Here is an 18,025-nt window from a genome sequence, read left to right as displayed (position 1 = left end):
GGAAGGAAAAGAAATAAAGAGAGAATTCATTACGATCAGATGGTCTTCCGTAGTAGATCTCCCAAAACAGATACCGCTTTGCTGCTGTTTAATGCTGCTTAAAAGAAGGGCCACCAGATGGCACAAACTCCCATACATTCAACTGAAAACCTTGGAAGTGGATTTTAAAAAGTACTGCTTAAAATAGCAGAAGGTGGTAGAATTTGCACACAGAGCTGTAAGCAATTGCTTACAGCTGACCTTGCTTACAGCTGACTGATAGAGCCAATAAACTTGTTTCGCTTTCGCTTGTTAAGAACTGCCCCCAACTATGGGTCTGCTGGCCAAACAAACACACATAAGACATTCATCATGGACAGGGAAGGTGGATGATAGGTGGGAATGTTTGCTGACATGTCCCAACAGTAGCCTAAAACCACAATTTATGAAAGAAGGCACAACAATGTATTGGGTAGTTTAAAAGGTATTATTTAAAGGAACAGCTCAAACATATTTTCAGGCATGTAGCTTCCTTTGAGAAAAGCCTCTTCAATGGGTTTACTGCATGACAACTATCAAAAGTCCAAATGTCAGGAAATAATTAATTTACAAGCATTAATCTAAACCATTTGCAACATTAGGAATGGCTGCTGGAATTGGGTATGTCTAGTTTAATGAAGAGAAGGACGAGGGGGGACATGATAGCAAAGTTCCCCTATCTCAGGGGCTGCCACAAAGAAGAGGGAGACAAGCTATTTTCCAAGGCGTCTGAAGGCAGGACAAGAAGCAATGGATGGAAAATAACCGAAGAGAGAAGCAAGCTAGAATTAAGGAGAAATTTCCTGACATTTAGAACAATTAACCAGTGAAACAACCTGCCTCCAGAAGCGGTGAATGCTCCAACAGTGGAAGTTTTTAAGAAGTGACTGGACAGCCATTTGTCCGAAATGGTATTGGGTTTCCTGCCTGAGCAGGGAGTTGGACTAGATGACCTCCAAGGTCCCTTCCATCATCATCATCATCATCATCATCATCATCATTATTATTATTATATACATGAAATGAAATATAAAAAGGGAGTCATCTGCTAAGACAGACTGAAACAGAGGATGGATAAATATAAGTCGGCGATAACCATGCAGTCACAATAATGCCTGCATTAACCTGACACGGACAAATCCAGGTTTGTTGTTTTTCCCAAAGGTTTTCAAGCTTGCAATCTATCGGGAATATTTTTGTGCTGAATTTTATCTACTGTGAACAATGTCCAAATATAGGAACTTATGCTATCTAATTTACAAAGTCTTAGTGATTAAAAGTAAATATCTAAGAGGGGTTTCTGGAATATTACTTGTAATGTGTGTGAATTCCAGCTATAAGAAGATAATCTTACAAATCTGAGATTACACTTTAATAAAATGCCCAAACAATCCTGTTCAGCTTCCCAATCTTCATAGAAGCTTAGGACTTTTATTGATCAAAGAGCCTTACAAAGTTCCCAATCAATCTCCTTGTTCGGGATCCACTGCTACTTCAAGAAGTCAACTGCAAGCCTTTGCATATGGCTTAATAGCAAACCCATTTTGTATAGTAGGGCACACCTGTCTATTTGGGAGAATGTCCACTAACCTCACCAAGTATTTTTAGTTAACACAGAAGCCTGTCTGTGGAGATTCTCAGTCATCCAGGTCATGGTTGTCTCAAAGTTGCTTTTTCAAAAGGTAACTGGACTGAAGGAAAATTGGCTAATTGTTCCCTTCAGTAGAGTGTAGTGTGTAGGGTGTAGGGCAGGGGTGGGGAACCTTGGCTCTTTTATGAGTTGTGGACTTCAACTCCCAGAATTCCTGAGCCAGCCATGCTGGCTCAGGAATTCTGGGAGTTGAACTCCACAAGTCATAAAAGAGTCAAGGCTCCCCATCCCTGGTGTAGGGTGTATGGGATGGGATGGGATGGGATGGAATGGAATGGAATGGAATGGAATGGAATGGAATGGAATGGAATGGAATAGAATAGAATAGAATAGAATAGAATAGAATAGAATAGAATAGAATAGAATAGAATAGAATAGAATAGAATAGAATAGAATAGAATAGAATAGAATAGAATTTCTTTATTGGCCAAGTGTGATTGGACACACAAGGAATTTGTCTCAGGTGCACAAACTCACAGTGAACATATAAATAGCAAATAGGTCATAGGTCATAATTATAGTTACAATTATTAATCATAAGTTACAAACAACAATTGATAAATCATAAGAAACCAATAGGAGAAAGTAGCAGGGATATTTATAATATTATTATGATAAGTATCGGAAGGAATATCAGCTGGCTTTAAAAACAAAAATGAAACCACTTACCTGGACTACAGGTGGCCTCTGTAACGTTGTTGTAGGTTGTACAGTTGTCTGTGCCTGAGACACTTGTTTGATTATAGTGGTTGGTGCTACCTGCCGAGCAATTATAGGGGTTCCCGGTGCCTGCAAAAAGGTACATTCACCAAGAAGCAGTTTAATATAATTAAATAAAAGTGGAGTCATGAAATAATTTAGCAGAAAGAGGGACAGGGAGAACAGTACTTTGTAAAACTTGACTTAAAATAACATGCACTTTCTTCAGCTGCTTCTCCTTCAAAATATGCCTACAGCCTAACTCAGGGGTGTCAAACATCATACTAAAACTGTGTCCACCCAATTGCCGGCAATGGGAAAAAAGTCATGACACGTCGCGACATGTCACGTGACGTCGCGAGTTTGACACCTGTGGCCTAATTGCTATCTGATCTGTAGTCATTTCAAAAACGTGGTTTTTGACCTTTTTCACTAAGGTTTACGGTAAATATAAAAACCTGCCTGTGACAACACAATCCTACAGAGCATTGCAATTTTGCAAGCTAAAATCTGAACAAAGCTCTTTTTTTCCCCTGAGATTCCAGAGGTCACTGAATAATTATTTTTCACATTCAATGCAATTAATATAAAATAAAGAATACTAAGAACAGAGAACCGCTACATTCAAAGATGGATTAAATGCAAATGGTGGGGGATGAGGATGAGGATAAAGTGGCTTATGACAGTTTTTTGTTAAGTTGTGATGATGTCACAAATGGGCTCTGAGATAGGGGTCTAGAAAAAGAGGATTGGAAGAATAAAGCCATCAGGAAGAATTCCAGCCCACCAGGAAACTACGACAAAAAGTAAACAGAGAAGAAAAAGTATACCAGGGCCAGTTACTACTAGCAGACCTGTAGTATAATTCTCCTATTAGGGTTGCACCCTGCCCAAAGTCACATTCAACGGCCTTGGAAAAATGTTTAGCAAGCAAGAAAACATGGGTAGTTCTCAACTTACAACCACAATTTGAACTGGAACTTCCGTCATTAAGTGAGTTGGTCATTAAGCAAACCGTGCCTGATTTTATGTCCTTCTTTGCTATGGTCATTAAATGAATCCAGCTTTCCCCATCAACTTTACTTGTTGGAAGCACCTTGGAAAGGCTGCAAATACAAGCAAGTGACCTGGGATGCTGCAATCAGTGTAAATACATGTTGGGTTGCCCAAATTTTGACCACGTGATTTGTGGAGATGCTGTGATAGTCAAAAGCATAAGGATTGGTCCTGAGTCACTTCTGTCATAATTGTGAACGGCCGCTAAACAAATGGTTGTTAAGTCAAGGATTACCTGTATATAAAAACAATCCTGACCTCAAAATTGAAAGGACAAGTTGCAAAGAAACGCTAAGAAGGTAAATCAAAATCAAGCCATGATTGGGAGTAAAATTTGTTATGAGGTAATGTACACGATTGCTACAATATTTCAACATTAAATTCTAAAAAAAAAAAATCAAATCACAAAAACCTCTGTCTAAAATTTAAGACCAAAGCTGATTTCATCAGAAATTCTGACTTGATTCTGAGACCCTAAGCCAGGGGGTCTCCAAACTTGGCCGCTTTAAGACTTGTAGACTTCAACTCCCAGAATTCCTCAGCCGGCATGGTCAGCTGAGGAATTCTGGGAATTGAAGTCCACAAGTCTTAAAGCGGCCAGGTTTGAAGACCTCTGCCTTAAGCTATCAATTTGATTTTGATGGACATAAACACTTTTCCAGGCTGCAAGAAGTGTGATGGCATTGATATTAAGTAAGGATGCTACATATTTTATATTAATAATATAAAAGCTATCCTGTATACACTCAAAGTGAAAACTGGCACAACTGGGAAACAGAATATAATTAATTATTAAACGCAAAACTCTCAGCTAGGTACTTAAAGTGATCCGCCCTAGCTTCCATCCGCATCTCAAATGCTTTGAACTGCTTATGTCCTTGTGATGTGGCTAAATATCCCAGCACCTTTAAAATCTTAAATGTATGGAATTTTTTTTTTAAAAAAAAAAACTATATAAAGCACGCAAACTTTTTTTTTCTTTTACATTTGAGGAAATTGGATTTACTAAAAAAACGTGGACTGTTAAAAGCAAAGGATAAACATACAAACAAAAGCCAGTCAAGAAACCCCCTAACTGTCAGAAATTTCCTGACAGTTAGAACAATTAACCAGTGGAACAACCTGCCTCCAGAAGCGGTGAATGCTCCAACACTGGAAGTTTTTAAGAAGAGACTGGACAGCCATTTGTCCGAAATGGTATAGGGTTTCCTGCCTGAACAGAGGGTTGGATTAGAAGACCTCCAAGGTATTTGTATTGTGTTGTGTTGTGTTTTGTATTGTGATTTGTGTTGTTTTGTATTGTGTTTTGTATTGTATTGTGTATTGTATTGTGTTTTATATTGTGTTTTGTATTGTGTGTGGTGTGTGGTTGGTGTTGTGTTGTGTTGTGTTGTATTGATTTCCCCCAAAGGTTCTTGATTGCAATTTACTTCAGAATTAGAAAATGCTCAGCACCAACTAAGTATTAACAGGATGTCCCAAACTGGCTCTCCTGATTATTAATTACTACTAATTATTATTCAATATTATCATTATCACTGAAAAGCCATTACAAGATAAATGGGACTGAAGCTTTGGTATTCAATAACCACAGGCTTTCCCAAAAGAAAATCAAAATAATCTTTAAAAAAAAGTAATTAGAAAATAAAACCTTCAGTCTACAGAAATAGATAACACCTTCTTTTCCCTGGCATGGAAATTCTTAACTCTTTCATGCCAAAAAAATTTTCTATTCTATTTTTTCTATTCAAAGCTATATGCAACTATCATAAGCTGATAATTTGTGAAGCTGTTTAGAAGAAGAAGATATCCAATTCTCTTCACACGCTGCAACAATCACATCTCTCTCTCTCTCACACACACACACACACACACACACACAAAGAGAGAGGAAGGAAGGGAGGGAGGGAAGGAGGGAGGGAGGGAGAGAGAGAGAGAGAGAGAGAGAGAGAGAGAGAGAGAGAGAGAGAGAGAGAGAGAGAGAGAGAGAGAATGAGAATAAATAGATCGATCGATCAGGGGAGCAATTCTGAAAAGAGACATAGTAAAGTAAACTAGGGGAACTACAGTATTTTTCCTTTTAACTTCCTAGGGTTCCTTCCCACTTATTTAAAATTTGAAGCCAAACAATCAAAATCAGGAATTATCAATATATCATTTTTATTTGATAATACATAAGGTAATATGTGCTTAAGGATTGATGTCAAGAGTGGTCATCCTGGAATTAGTTTGACTTCCTTCTGTAGTTTGTCAACATGCATTAACAAAAACCCTTAAAAGACCTCAATTCTAATGGGAGGAAAGAAAGACAAGATGGATGGCTTCTGTGTCAAAATCAAAACAGAGAGTGCTAGCCATAAATATAATCTGCTGGCGATATCACATGAAGAAGGAGGGCTTTTTCATACAATTATAATCAATATCAGCATTGATTCCCACACATAAAGTTTTTAGACATTTTGTAGTCCCTCACTTATAAGAGGTTCGGAAGATTCAGCTTGATAATAATACTGCAGATGGACACAAAATTGATCTTCATCGTTTTGCCCCCCATTTGGGCATTTGTCTTTTGAGGCTGAGGTTTTACTCTTTCTTAATACCAGGTGCGTGGTTGGATTATGAAGCGCCTCTGGCAGAATTGCAGAGGTTCTAGCAGAAGGAACCCAGGTAGATTCCAGCAATTAGCTGCTTGCTTTCCAGGACATCTTTTAACCCACATTTATGAAACTACTGGAAATGTAAGATTTGATTCCTGAAGGACAAGAAGCAGAACACTTGAATATTATAGGGCAGGGCAGGGCTACATCTGGCTAGCACAGAGAATACTTTTCAGAGGATCCTAGGATAAAAACAGGGTATAGGGCAGGGGTTCCTAGGCAGAACAAAAGAGTGAAAAAAGCCAACTCCAATAATGTCAGCCTCCCAAGTAGACCAGATAGGAAACATAACAAGATGAGCAAATTCTCCTTTATTATAGAGACTACCTTAGCAGAACCAAGTCTGAAAGTACAAATCTCCCGCCATCTCTTTTTACCACCTGATTAATTAGGGCGGATCCTTTCTAAATTTCTTTCTCCACCCACTATTTAATTGTGGGTTCCTCCCCCTTTTATCTGACCATTCCCTAAGTAGCATCTTTCCTCCCCATCTTCCAAGATCATTCTCACATTCCATTACTGATACCTTCAACGTAAGGAAGAATTTGAGGTATTATTTTACTTACATTTCTCAGGGAACTGACCTGCACAGTCGAGAGCTGGACCGGAGAAGCACTGGTAGATGTGGCAGGACGAGGAGTCATGGTCGTTTGAGACTGAGACTGTGCATGGGCTTGGGCTTGCATTTGCGCCAAAGCATGTTGAGGGATCATCAGTAACTGGCCACTCTCACTACGTACAATGACCATGCCTGACAGGAAACAGAGAAATCACCCATCAGAGTTGGTTTTAGAAAGGAAGTCAACCCCAGCTGAGAAGGAAGGAAGATGAAACAAACATCACTGAAGAGGCTAAGAGAAACATTGGTTGAGTTTTGATTAAGATACTGTTCCGAGGAGAAAAAGGATTACTTGGCCTTTAAACTTTATACTTCACCTCATAATTTGCAAGCAAATAGCGTTTAGATAGAGAGCCAGCATACAAAATTTATTTTGACCCAGTTTCAACAAAGATTAAGAGCTGCTGGACAGCTCTTACAACAAAAACAGAAATTTTCTTCAACAAAGCTTCCGTTGATGCATTCTGAGTTTCAGCGAGCGGCAATACTAGTTGACAAGCAACTCAATCTTAGCTCTCTCCTGTCTGCAGCAAAGTAAGTTCTACAGTCATTTAAAAGGTAAAAAAAGAAAATACATGTATGAACACTTGAAATTTTGCAAAGAAATGCCATGGAGAGGTCTTTCTGTCTTGGAAAATTGTATCTCTAAATAAGATCCTTCCTTCAAGATGTCCAATCTAATATACATGTGGACCACCCTTATTAACTGCATAATAACCACACAAAATAGCGTTAAGTTGAGGAATGATTGAAAAGTCTCAATGAGGGACAACTTATTTGTTAGTAGATTTAAATTCCATTCTTTCATCTACCATACAGTTCACTACATTTTGCTGGTTTCACACATATGTAAAAATATTTGTCTTGGAATGCTCTCCCACTTTTCCAATACTTTACTCCCTTCTGAAAAGAACAACTGGAGGGAAAAAAACCTAACACTGAACATGGTTTTATTCAACCAGCCTTAAAAGCCACCAGCCAATTAAACGCAAAGTTTCAGAAATAGAAACACAAACTTCTAAATTAATTTTCCATAACAGATTTAGTCACAAAAGTGGTTATAAAAACCATAACTGCCCTCCAGTGCATCTGTAACAGACGGTGCAGCACTGAATTACATCCCCAAAGAAAAATTAAAGGGAGGCAAGTAGGCTTGCCGTTCTCTGCTCAGCTTCATAGATCTACAGAATGAGCTTACTACAATAGTTATGGGCAGGGAGAAGAAGGAAAAGCTTAAAAGTCCATGCAGCGGCTCCAATTCCGAGGAGCAAAACTGGAACGCAGCAAAATTAATACAGTTAATTCATTTAAATGGAAATAATTTAAAATTGCATATTTATTACTGTGGGTATAAAACAGCTATTACAGATTGATTTTTTTTTATCCTTTCAAAGCATAATGCATTTCACACGTTCCACACAAAAATAAGTGAAATATAAATAAACGAAGGTATGTTAACGTATGTACAAACAAAAGTCTAGGCTAGGGATAGGCAACCTTGGCTCTTTTATGACTCATGGACTTCAACTTCCAGAATTCTTGAGCCAGCCGTGCTGGCTGAGGAATTCTGGGAGTTGAAGTCCACAAGTCATAAAAGAACCAAGGTTGCCTACCCCTAGTCTAGGCCAGGGGTCTTCAAACTTGGCCCTTTTATGACTTGTGGACTTCAACTCCCAGAATTCCTCAGCCAGGCACACAAGTCATAAAAGGGCCAGGTTTGAAGACTCCTGGTCTAGATCTTCAAGTTACTATTCATTCCATGCAGATAACAGTGGTAACAAAATTGGTGCCATAAGAATACCTGCTTTCATTTGGAAAATCAAAACATTTTAAAATGTAAAAGTTTAGTAAGAGAGCTGAATGTTCTTTTGCTATTTTTTTAAAAAAGTGCGCTTATTGAGGAGATCTTCCTAGAGAAAGGGGGGGGGCTGATCAGATTAGGTCTTTTGAATGGAAATTGGATTGTTCTAACTTCTGAGAATGCTCCAAGATCAAAACAGCCCCACTGTAACCTCAACTCATTGGAAACACAACAGTCCGTTTTAAGCTTTATAGAAGCATATACAGGTGATCCTTGATTAATGATTCGTCATTCAAACTTGCAAAGGTTACTGAACAAGGGCTGGTTATGACTGGTCCTAAGAGTTCTGGCCGTCGCAGCATCCCCACGTTCACATGATTGTGATTTGTGGTCTTCCTTGCCAGCTTTCCACAAACACAAGTCAATGGGAAGGCCAGGAGGAAGTTGAAACTCATGGACACACAAGGTCTTCACTTAATAACTGTGCAGCCCACACTTAACCGCAAGTACCAGGACTGCTGGAATTGCCGTCACTAAGGGGCATGATCATGTGACATCACATTTTATGACAATTCTGATCCCGGTTGCCATTGTTAACCAAGGACCAGCTACAATATAAGGGTTGGAAGGAGACCTTCAAATCCTTCCTCCTGAGTAGTGCAGGAATTCACTATCACAGCCATCCAGCTTCTATTTAACAGGTTGCTCATTGTTAAACAACTTTTATTGTTAGGAATTGTTCTCTGATGTCCAACAAAACTCTTTTATTCCCTTGAAATTTATTTATTTGTTTGTTTGGTTGGTTGGTTGGTTCCATTTCTATGGCTGCCCAGTTCAACATGGGCTGTTATTTCTTCCCCTGCTTTCTGAAACAATTCTAAAGAATCCGTTATGATCACCCTTCAAATTCTTATCTAGTATTGCATTTCCATTTTCGTTTTCTGCATGTGCAAACCTGCTTTTCACACTTAGCCACTTTTTTTTCTCCCCTGGCCACGCTCCTTGCTTAGTCTTTCCCTCAGAACACTCCTGCCACTTCCCTGTAACTGTGGATAGATTTTTTTTGTTGTAACCAATAATAGGAAGTTTGCTTTGTAAATTGCTTAATTGAGATTCTCTCATCTATTTAATAAATCTTTTTTGCACCTGATTATTTCCTCTGATCCTTTACCTCTTCATTTTGTGTGTATTCACCAGCCCTGCACATGCAGCAGGTTCCTATCTTTATCGATGTGTGTGCACATTTTTAGAAACTTTCTTCCACACATTCCAGAACTGAAACTATGCCAGCTAAAAAAGACTGTGAAACGGAGCTCGAAGGACGGGGGAGAGGGGGAGAGGAGAGGAGAGGAGAGTAAAGGAAGATGGGATGGGATGGGATGGGATGGGATGGGATGAGGGAAGGGAAGGAAAGAAAAGGAAAGGGAAGGGAAGGGAAGGGAAGGGAAGGGAAGGGCAGGGAAGGGAAGGGAAGGGAAGGGAAAGAGAAGAGAAGAGAAGAGAAGAGAAGAGAAGAGAAGAGAAGAGAAGAGAAGAGAAGAGAAGAGAAGAGAAGAGAAGAGAAGAGAAGAGAAGAGAAGAGAGAAACTTGTTTATGGGAAAGGAAAGTATCATGTTTATCATTTTAAGTTTTGAAAACAGGTGCTTTCTAGGCTAGGACCTGCCACAGCAGAATGGGCAAAATTTAATTTGCACAAAGGGACTGCATATGGCCAGAAATATTGTCTATACAGTGAACTGGGCTCCTTAATTCTGTTACAGGGTAAGCTCATGCTTGCCAAGCATAAACGAAATGCATCTTGCAGGAGTGGAAAGCCACTTTAATATAGACTGCATTTTTGATGGCCATTGTAACTAAATCTTGCCTAACAAAAGCTCAGGTAAAAATTTGTCGATATCTAAAAATATGTATCTAAATCTTCTACTCTTAAAACTAAAGAAGTCCTTAAGAGATTAGTAAAGCTGAAATACCGATCCAAATGCACCGCGCTCAGAAATTTCTATTTTGCTACATTTCAAATCCACAGCTACTTATTTGTTAAAACAGCTATTTACCAGCAAGAACAGAACAGGCCAGCAATTCAGAAAAGTGAACCAAACATGATAATAGATTTAAGCCTACACTTTTATTCTTGCAGAATATTACTACCATCACTTAAACACTTTAACAGCAATGCAGCTAGTCCTCCTTTAGCAACCACAACTGGGATAGGCAACTCGTTAAGTAAACCTGTCTCTAAGTAAAACTAGAACTGTGCTTAGGAAGCTAAGATTCAGATTTCCTTAGTTTTACAGACCTGAAAAGTTTGTAAATGTGAGAATTGGTCGTAAACTTACCATTTCATCACTGCCATAATTTTGAACAGTCACTAAACAAGGCCATCCTGTAATTTATACATCCATTCACTTTCCAATAAGATATAATCATCAGTACTCTACTGCTATATATATAAGCCAGACTGGCTAATCTCTGTATTAAAGAATAGATGAGCATGAACCACATAAAATATGGAGATATCCAAGAAACATTTTTCCTTCTACATGCAATTTTCCTCTGACTTCACAAATTACTGTCACCACCACAATTACCCATTCATAAATAGATGTATATATACATGCACACTTGATAAAAGGTCACACACTTGGCAATATATGAAAGCTTATACTATTAGTTTTATGCAAACCACTGAGAAAATTCAGTGATAGCTGATATAACAACTTTAATACACACTCACACACAAAATGTAATCTTCCCTAGAAGGATTTCTTTGTTTGTTCCGATCCACCACTAATTTTTCTGGAGGAAATCACCAGAATGATTATTTTGTTTCGAATGCTGGCTGAATACAGTAATATACACTATGATTAAAATACTGGAAACCTCAGAAAAAAAGTTTTAAAAACAGTTAAAAAAAATAATAGGTTTAGGATTCATATTTTTAAACATGTTGATCTACATCACAACTTTCAGTAGCAGTATAAACAACAAATAACCATTTCAAACATGATGCAAACTGTATCATATGTGTCACAATATCACTGCACACATTATGTAAAAGGCATCGTCTGTGAAATAACATTATTACACAAATTGATATTAATAGGTCTGAGGAAAACTGGACTCCTTTGTGCCAAGTCCATTGCATCAGAGTATGCTAAACTGAGATTTTGCTGTCTCACAGATAATACTGGAAGCAAAACATGCACGGCTAAATGTTCCCACTCCCGATTTTGATGCAGAAATAACTTCACTTCACTAGATTATGCTTATCAGGTGCAACAAGTTGAGAGCTACTCTAAACCAATGTTTCTTGACCTTGACAACTTGGTTAGCAGTGGAATTCTGGGAGTTGAAATCCACACATCCTAAAGAGTTGCTAAGGTTGTGAAAGCACTGCTATAAACTTTTAAGAGCCTCTCATTTCAAAACCTGGTATCTTTGTTCTAGCGTGCCTATAAAATTGCAAGGTACTTTTTGCCCATTTCTATGTTACATCTTTGTTCTGAAACAGTGATTCACCACACTCAGAAAGGGAGAAATCTGCTCTTAAGAACAATGTATCAAGTGCCACTTTTAAATATTGATCACCAAAGCAGAGGTTTCGGAGACAAATGAGGAAGGCATAAGTGTCTCCCAAGAGATACAATATCTATATGACTCAGTTTCTAGAAGAAGAGGACAATTAACAACCAGGTGGATGAAATCAATACCAGTATCAATGGGGACACAATCGTAAGACTTAAAGGAACAAGTTGTGGACAGATAGGCATGCAAAAGAATTATATATTCACTAAGAGTTGACACCAACGTGATGGCACATAATCAATAAATCTAGTTACCAGTAGCTATCCATCTTATAGAAAAAGGTGCTTTTTAAGCACCCTTTCTGTTCAGCAATTCCCACAATGTTTTCCATTGTGTTTTGTTGAGTACTGAGTCATAGCCATAGTCAGGCCAAGAGTTGATGGAGATTCTCAATCGTCCCAGTCATGGTTGTCCCAAAGGTGATTGTCCCAAAACAACTGGACTTTCTTGGGTTGGGGTTTTTCCCCCCCCCCTTTGGAAGCGTTTCGCTTCTCATCCAAGAAGCTCCAAGAACTTAAGAAGCTTCTTGGATGAAAAGCGAAACATTTTCAAAGGGAGAAAAACAAAACCAAAAAATTCCTGTTGCTTTTTGGAAAAATACCTTTGGGACACTCAGGTCATGACAGCCTAGATTGAAAATGGCTCTAAAAGTTACATTACCCACTCAAGCACCAAGCAATCATATTAAAGAAGCCTGCCCTTGTTTAGTGATACGGATAGTTCTCGCTTACTGACCACCTGCTCAGTGACTGTTTGAAGTTGTGATGGTGCTGAACGAGTGGCACTTGCAACCAGCCCTTAAAGTTTAAGCCATCGCACCCCACAAACACCAGTCTCGTGATTGCCATTCGGGGATTAGGCAACAAACTTGCACGTATGAAGATTGTAGCATCCTGTGGTCATGTGACTATCATTTGCAACCTTTCCTGTTGGCTTCCATAAAGTCAATGGAGAAGCTAAGCAGAGAAAGTTGCAAGTCACTCTTGGTCGACCTCACAGCCTCCCTGTGCCCACATCCCATCATGCCATGCAGTGTGTTGCAGCTGCCAAAAAAGCCAACACAGTACTAGACTGCATTAACAGAGGGATAGAATCAAGATCACGTGAAGTATTAATACCACTTTACAATGCCTTGGTAAGGCCACACTTGGAATATTGCATCCGGTTTTGGTCACCACGATGTAAAAAAAGATGTTGAGACTCTAGAAAGAGTACAGAGAAGAGCAACAAAAATGATTAGGGGACTGGAGGCTAAAACATATAAGGAACGGCTGCTGGAATTGGGTATGTCTATTTTAATGAAGAGAAGGACCAGGGGGGACATGATAGCAGTGTTCCAGTATCTCAGGGGTTGCCCCAAAGAAGAGGGAGTCAAGCTATTTTCCAAAGCGCCTGAAGGCAGGACAAGGAGCAACGTATGGAAACTGACCAAAGAGAGAAAGCAAGGAGAAACTTCTGACAGTTAGAACAATTAACCAGTGGAACAACCTGCCTCCAGAAGTGGTGAATGCTCCAACACTGGAAGTTTTTAAGAAGAGACTAGACAGCCATTTGTCCAAAATGGTATAGGGTTTCCTGCCTGAGCAGGGGGTTGGATTAGATGACCTCCAAGGTCCCTTCCAACTTTATTATTATTATCCACACATCCCGGCTTGCTTGCCTTCACATCATACCACCACCCCGGTACCCCCCACTCATGCCCCACCACACCATCCCTCTCCCATGCTTTTTTGTACTCACACATGGCTTACACCAGCCCTTCCCCTCTATCCCTTACCCTGGGACTCCCACCGCTTCCCATTTATTCACCTGTGTGTCTTGGAATTACAGCAACAACCAGAACTGCAGGTATTGCTGTCACTAAGTCCTTACATTTTTCTTCGCACTTCGTGACCTCAACACTTGGCTATGGCAATCCCAGTCCCAACTGCTGCCGTAACTTGAGGACTACGTGTATTCATAATGAAGAACTTTGGGATTCTTCAGAGGGGCACTCCAAAACTACCAATGTCTCCTAAGTTGGCTAGTCTATTACCAGTCTCAGTTACATATGCAACCTGTTGTGGTAATTGGGAAACTGTATTAGTAAAAATGGCAAGGTTACGATCTTAGTTCCAATAAGTGATTGGGGTTACAATTTTAAGTAAATTTAGTAGGGAATAAGCAAAATCAATGTGACTTACTCTGAAGTAAATGTGCTTAGGAACACATTACAGTAAAAGAAATCATGATGGTGGAGTTTTGTGTTCACCAGCCATTCCATTCTAGCCCAATATTGAACGTTTAATCCAAACTTTGAGGCGTTTACTAATTTCTTTTACAGAGTAACAAGTTGCCTTAAATATCATCCTTTTTTTTCTGAAATCATTTCAAAATGATCACAACGTTCATTCAGCCATGCTGAACTACTGATGACAGGCACTTAATTTTGACAGCACTCTCAACTGCAAATCCAAATAAAATACTTTATTGACTGTTTCCTGAGAGAAAATACCCCTTTCTGAGGCTATAAAATAGTGTTAACAACATTAATAATTACAACAGCCGCCAGTCATTTCGAAGAGGGCCACAAAAAACATTGTTGCACAGCTGTTTTCTGCCTCATGCCCTCCAGGCAAGCTGGACTTCTGGCCATCCCTGATGGGAATTCTTTCAGTTGTGATTGCAAGACACTGCTACAAAAGATTATACTCATGAACTACAAACTTGCAACAGCCCTCAACTTACAGACATAACTGAGCCTGGAATTATGGTTGTAAGTCGTGTTAAGCAGATCACATGACCGTACCCAATTTTATGACCCTTTTTTGCCGCAGTCGTTAAAACAAATTCCAGGGCTGTTAAACAAACCCATTGAACCCAATGGGCGTTTTTGGCTGGAAACCAGAAGTAAATGCCAGTTTCAAGAAAAAAAATAAAGGTTGTAAATTGCTGTTATGTGACCACAGGACATTGCAAATGGTTGTAAACAAGAGCCAGTTGGCAAGTGCCAAAATATGATCACGTGACTCAGGGGATGTCAGAACTTTGAGACAAGGGGTGGGGAAAATCCATTGTATCTTCGAATGGGTGCTAAGCAACCAGTCATAAGTTGAGGACTACCAGTACGTTCAATTAAAAGGGGTTAGAAATTGCTCAGAAACTAAATGATGCTTATTGTTTTTATTAATTACTGGCTTCATTCATTTGATCCTATTTTTTTTTTAACTTTAGCACCCATTTCACAAAGGGCCAACTTAGGAACACAAATATCTTGATCAAAACCAAATGCAAGCAGAAGTAAAATCTGAGCTCCAAAAATCAGACACACATAAGTGACTCAGCCTTCCATCCTTCCAAGGTCAGTATAATGAGGACCCAGATTGTTGGGGGCAATAGTCTGACATTGGAAACTGCCCAGACAGGGCTGCAAAGTGCTGTGGGGCAATATATAAGTGCTATTGCCATAGGTGTCCAACATAGCATAACAGGATACCATTACCAGAAACCTGTTGATGCTCAGAAAAGTGCACACATTAGCTAAAAAAAGCAAAACAGTAAAACAGGCAAAGCACATATTACCACACCAAAACACTGCCAGTGTCTACCAGCCTACGTTTGGGGTTTTGTTCGTTTCTGAGGTTTCTTGCTGGTTGGGCACGCTTCAGAACCAACTGCTGAGCTGAGGTCAGCTATCACTGTAATTTATCTTCATCTATAAAAAGGTACTCTTAGCAGAGGAAAGATGCTGGTAACTGCATACCAGCTTCTCATATTTTTATTTTTATTTTAAATATAATAATTTCAAATCTTAATTAAAGAACGGAGGGGGACAGAAATAAGTGAGATAGATAGTAAAGGAGATCTCTCAAGGCATACTAATGTCTACAAGCAGCAGGCTGGAAACTCCAAACGTAGTACACACAGAAATACATAAATATATTTCATGAAATAAATACGTAGCACTGAAAGTACTGACTTTTTCAATCAGCTTCTGGAGGCTGGTTGTTCCACTGATTAATTGTTCTAACTGTCAGGAATTTTCTCCTTAGTTCTAGGTTGCTTCTCTCTTTGGTTAGTTTCCATGCGTTGCTTCTTGTCTTGATTTCAGGCGCTTTGGAGAATAGCTTGATTCCCTCTTCTTTGTGACAGCCCTGAGATATTGGAACACTGCTATCATGTCCCCCCTCGTCCTTCTCTTCATTAAACTAGACATACCCAATTCTAGCAATCATTCCTTATATGTTTTAGCCTCCAGTCCCCTGATCATCTTTGTTGCTCTTCTCTGTACTCTTTCTAGAGTCTCAACATCTTTTTTATATCATGGTGACCAAAACTGGATACATTATTCCAAGTGTGGCCTTATCAAGGCATTGTAAAATGATATTAACATTTCACATGATTTTGATTCTATCCCTCTGTTAATGCAGCCTAGCACTGTGTTGGCTTTTTTGGCAGTTGCAGCACACTGCTGGGTCATATTTAAGTGATTGTCCACTAGGACTCCACGATCCCTCTCACAATTACTACTACTGAGCAAGGTACCTCCTAAACTATACCTGTGCATTTGCATTTTTCATTTTGTTAGGTATGTATGTATGTATGTATGTATGTATGTATGTGAATGATAGGTAGCCATATAAATGTCATAAACCAATAAATAAATAAAACCTGAAAAAACTGTTCAAGGACTAATGTGGTTCAGTTTTCAAAACTTTATTTGGTTGTCCCACCTATATAGTATAGCGAGAGCATCTTTCTCATTTTGCTTTCACAACGATAATTTAAAATTATGTTGAGCTAAGAAAGAAATTTATTAGAGGCAACCAACGAATTCTGTAGCCATATGTATAATCTGATTCTTGATTTTCCTATGTAATACAGGGAATCCCTGACTAACAACAAAAACTGGAACCACAATTGCCATCACTAACCAGCACAGTCGCAAAACATGATGTAGTTGAGGACTGCACAGGTTGTTAAGTGACTTTGCCTATGGAAAGCCAACAGACAATATCATAAATTGTGATCATGTGAATGCAACTCACTGCAATGTCAAAACTGTGAACTCCGCATGACTGCAGAGACTCTGCAATGGCCAAAACTATGAGGATCCATCATAAATAACATTTGTTTGTCTCAGCCTCAAACTTGGAATATTACAGGGTATGAAAAATGAAAAATAGCACCTGCTGATCAGGAAATGCAAACTCCAAAACTTCTTGGACACTCAGAATTAAAGTAACACCCATTTAACAGAGGACAGTTGTAATTGACATTTTAGGGGGGACTTCACTCTGAAAGAAGGGACAGAACCTGCAGTCTCTGAAGCAGTCTGGCAAATTGGTTTAGCTTAACATCATTTGCATCACTGTATAGTTGACGTTTTATGTCAACTGCGTCCATTTACATAGTTGGCAATTAAGTATAAATTTAATGGAGATCCCTTTCAAATGGTCCATTAAATTGACGTTTTACTGTAATGTGATGTGGTAGGTAGTGGTGGGGTGATCTTGGGCATATCAAAAAAGAATAAAGGTTTGTAGGTATAAGTAAGAGTATAAATTCTTCCACTTCCTTTCCACTTCAGTGTCTGTGTGTCCCTGAAATGTTATGGAAAGGCTTGAACAAGCAAGTCACGTGAGGAAGCCCACCAACATCCCAGAGTTGCAACTGTTCTGCAAGGAGGAATGGGCTAAACTTCCTTCAAGCTGATATGCAGGACTGATCAACCGTTATCATAAATGTTTAGAATCATAGAATCATGGGGCTAGAAGGGAATTGGAGGTCTTCTAGTCCAGAGGTCCGCAACTTTTTGGGCACCAGGGATCGGTTATATGGAGAGAGGTTTTTCCGCAGACTGGAGTTTTGTGTGCTGCCTGCATCCCGCAGATGGGGCTTTCCTTGTTTGTGCAGACCGGTTGCTGGCATGCCATGCCGCAAGCCCGGTACTGATCCA

The 18,025-nt window shown here is 39.3% G+C and overlaps 1 protein-coding gene across 2 annotated transcripts in view; it reads right to left on the bottom strand.

Annotated features, from left to right (window-relative positions):
- TAF4 (TATA-box binding protein associated factor 4) overlaps positions 1 to 18,025 on the bottom strand; it is an 88,192-nt gene that overhangs the window by 31,149 nt on the left and 39,018 nt on the right. Inside the window, exons 3-4 of one of the 2 annotated variants that reach the window (XM_039346504.1) lie at positions 6,648 to 6,832; positions 2,339 to 2,458 (exon numbers count right to left, since the gene is read on the bottom strand). In XM_039346504.1, coding sequence (XP_039202438.1) covers positions 2,339 to 2,458; positions 6,648 to 6,832 — 305 coding nt within the window. The remainder of the gene's footprint in view (positions 1 to 2,338; positions 2,459 to 6,647; positions 6,833 to 18,025) is intronic. The other variant, XM_039346505.1, reaches the window with a different exon arrangement.

Source organism: Crotalus tigris, unplaced genomic scaffold (assembly GCF_016545835.1).
Source record: "Crotalus tigris isolate CLP2741 ecotype Arizona unplaced genomic scaffold, ASM1654583v1 scf7180000017999.2816498, whole genome shotgun sequence".
In the NCBI taxonomy this organism is placed as follows: domain Eukaryota; kingdom Metazoa; phylum Chordata; class Lepidosauria; order Squamata; family Viperidae; genus Crotalus; species Crotalus tigris.
Note: the sequence above shows the minus strand (reverse complement) of the source record. Positions and strands in the feature narration are given on the sequence as shown.